Here is a 3,593-nt window from a genome sequence, read left to right on the forward strand (position 1 = left end):
TCAGGGTAGTTTATGGCAGAGATCCACCTCGTTTGTTACCATATGAACCGGGGGCATCCAAAGTCGTCACTTTGGACCAAGCATTAGCTGAACGAGATGCTATGCTCACTGAGGTACGTACACATCTGCAAGCGGCCCAACACTCTATGAAACGCTTTTATGATAAGAAGCACCGGGAGGCATCTTATTGCCCTGGAGACTATGTGTGGTTAAAGCTTCAACACTACCGCTAGCTGTCCATGACTGCAGCCAAGCGCCATAAGCTGTCTCCAAAATATTATGGTTCATTTCCGATATTGGACCAAATTGGGCCCGTGGCATACCGTTTGCAGCTCCCACCGGAATCAAAGATCCACAATGTATTTCACGTCTCCCAATTGAAGCCCTTCCAAGGTGACTCGCCCCTACTACACACTCCACTGCCGCCACTACATGAGGGCAGAGTCCTTTCTATTCCAGCTCAGGTAATACAAGCGCGCCACATTCAAGGGGATTGGGAAATTCTAGTCCAGTGGGCCGATGCCGATCCCAGTGACACCACATGGGAGCAGTTATCAACATTTCGACTTTTATATCCTTCCTTTGAGCTTGAGGACAAGCTCTTTCTCCAGGAGGAGGGTGATGTTATGGACTCTATAGCATCACGAGTTACCAACAGGCGTAGGAATTAATTAATGTGTTTTTCAATTCCCATGTAATTGTCTTTGGTTTGGGTTGGTTTAGCATTTATTGGTTTGAACCATTGACCCAAGAGGTCTTTAGGGTTTTGGACGTCCTCCACCCTATTTAAGGGGACGACTAGGGTAATGAAGATGAGGAATTGAGTTCACTCTAGTTAACGTAATTTAGATAAACAGGTCAAGAGCTCCTTCAAGCTCTCTTCCGAATTTCCCCAATTCTCCCTTCCGAAATTCAATCTCCTTCAACCCCTCATTCCATCTCAACGTCAAGCAAGATAATGGAAGGAAGAGAAGAGAGGAGGGTGACAAGATCCATGGCTCGTGAGCATCCTAACACTCCCCTACCGTTATCCACATGTGCAGAAAGATGAGATAGAATGACAATATCAACAGATGTTAGCTCTTGGTATTATTTAGCCCAGCCATTCACCCTTTTCTTCCCCAGTTTTGTTGGTGAAAAAACATGATCATTCTTGGCGCTTTGTGTGAATTACCGCGGGCTCAATGCTCACACAGTCAAGGATAGATTCCCTATTCCACTGGTGGATGAATTATTGGATGAGTTACATGGGGCACAACTATTTACCAAGCTCGACTTGAAATCTGGGTACCATCAGATTTGGGTCCATTCAGATGACGTGGAGAAAACAGCATTCCGAACACATCACGGTCACTTCGAGTTCTTGGTGATGCCATTTGGGCTTTCCAACACCCCTTCCACATTTCAAGCACTCATGAATGAGGTATTTCACCACTTCTTACATAAATATGTACTCGTCTTCTTTGATGATATCTTGGTTTATAGCAAGACTTGGAAAGACCACCTACAACAATTGAGACAGGTATTCACACTCCTCCGTGCCCACCACCTATTTCTCAACCGGTCCAAATGTGAGCTCGGTACTTCAGAAGTTGCTTATTTGGGACATGTTATCTCCGCCTTTGGTGTCAAGACCGACTTCATCAAGATACAAGCAGTTATTGACTGGCCCACTCCACAATCAGTTACGACCTTAAAGGGATTTGTAGGTCTTGCGGGGCATTACAAGAAATTTATTCGTGAGTATGGTTAGATTGCAGCTCCGCTGAACAACTTACTCAAGCGTAATGCCTTCCAATGGTCTGCTCTTGCCGAGTCCTCCTTCCAGCAGTTGAGACAGGCCTTAGCTTCAGTTCTAGTTCTACAACTACCCATGTTGTGGTCCCTAGCCATGGATCTAGTAACTCGGCAAGTCAAATAAGGATCCAACACTGTTAGAGGGTTTCTTAACACGTTTTTGTGAAAAGAAACTCTCTTTTACTTCCCTCACATGTTATGATTGAAAAGGAGTTTCCTTTTCTCAATTATAGATGCACCAAATCAATCAAGAGACTGTTTAAGGATCCAATTTTGAAACCCCACTTTATACCTCACGTCAATGAGTAGGGTTTCTGAATTCATGCAACTACCATGCTGTATGTAAAGAAGGTAGTCTATAGCTCTTCTAAACTCAGAAAAGATAGATAAAAATACCTCTTGAAGACCTCCTTCAATCAGCAACTCAAAAACCCCTTTCTTGATGCTAAGGCTCACGCAAAACCTCCTTCCCTCACTGCTGATTCGTGGAAGAGATGGATAACTATTGCATCTTGGAAGAGAAGGATGATTCCTCTTCCTTTTCCTTCCACAATCTCCTCAAAGACTCCCCAATGGATGTAGCAAACCACCAAGTATAGTTCACGCCAAGAACCCTAGGATAGGGAACCTAGCAAGAACCTAATTACTCTATTTTACTCGAAATCCGAACTGACCTTATTTCTCATTCCTTACCCTTTAAATAGGGTCGTTCACTCCAAGATAGGTTAGGGTTAGGTTTATAAATCCAAACTATACTCCTACCTTCAAGTCTTATTTCATAATCAATCAAATTCGAAATTAAAAGCAACATAAGTAATAAAAGTAAAATTAGGTGACTTGGTGAGTCATTGTCTCCTCCTCTTAGTGACTCGGTGTGCTATTGAGTCCATAACATCTGCCTCCCCTTGGAGAAAGAGCTTGTCCTCAAGCTTGTAAGCTGGATAGACCTATTTTAAGGTCTCTAACCACTCCCATGTCGCGGCCTTGGGGTCTATAGTGGTCCACTGCACGAGGATGTCCCACTGGTCATTCGTCACTCGGGCCCGTATCACCGCATAGGGTGTCAGAATGACATGGCCATTGTCCACTGGAGGAAGGAACGATGGAGAAGAAGGGGCTGGCCCCTTGTGAGGTTTCAGTAGTGAGACATGAAACACATCATGCAGCTTCGCTGTGTCCGGCAATTGTAGTTGATACGCCACCTGCCCGACGCATTGAACAATTGCAAAGGGCCCAAAGTACTTGGGGGATAGCTTATGGCACGCTGGCCCGGCGAGAGAGTGTTGTCGGTACTTCCGGAGACTTAGCCACACATAGTCCCAAATTGCGTATGAGACATCTCGGTGGCCCTTGTTGTAAGCCGTAGTCATCCGGTCCTGAGCGTTTTGTATCCGCTCTTTAAACATCTTCAACACCTGATCTCGATCCATGAGTGCCTCATCAATGGCATCCACGCGGGTGGTGCCTCTAATATAAGAGAGAAGCCTCGGGGGGGGTCCCTCCCATAAAGAACACGGAAAGGAGAGGACTGCAAGGCCGAGTGGAAAGAAATGTTATAACAATATTCTACCTAGGGTAGCCATTGAACCCACTATTTCGGTCGATCTCCCCCTAAGCACCAGAGATACATCTCGATGGTCCAATTAACCACCTCGGTTTGGCCATCATTCTGAGGGTGATATGTAGAGGAAAATTTCAATTGCGTTCCACTCAGTCGAAACAGTTTCCTCCAGAAAGTACTCATGAAAACCGCGTCCTGGTCACTCACAATAGATTCAGGAATGCCATGTAAGCAT

At 45.2% G+C, this 3,593-nt stretch overlaps 1 protein-coding gene across 1 annotated transcript; it reads right to left on the minus strand.

Annotated features, from left to right (window-relative positions):
• Nucleotides 1-2,744: 2,744 nt before the first annotated feature.
• LOC137947681 (uncharacterized) lies at nucleotides 2,745-3,227 on the minus strand. The gene has a single exon (XM_068793461.1). The coding sequence runs from the start codon at nucleotides 3,225-3,227 to the stop codon at nucleotides 2,745-2,747; it is 483 nt and encodes a 160-aa protein (XP_068649562.1).
• Nucleotides 3,228-3,593: the final 366 nt, after the last annotated feature.

This window comes from Aristolochia californica, unplaced genomic scaffold (assembly GCF_029961685.1).
Source record: "Aristolochia californica isolate CCGP_79_NKW_82.1479 unplaced genomic scaffold, dmAriCali1.0.hap1 SCAF_13, whole genome shotgun sequence".
NCBI classification, from domain to species: Eukaryota; Viridiplantae; Streptophyta; class Magnoliopsida; order Piperales; family Aristolochiaceae; genus Aristolochia; species Aristolochia californica.

What these genes read in the sequence shown, in the direction of transcription:
- LOC137947681 (XM_068793461.1), bottom strand. Translation starts at nt 3,227, where the DNA reads ATGGATCGAGATCAGGTGTTGAAGATGTTTAAAGAGCGGATACAAAAC.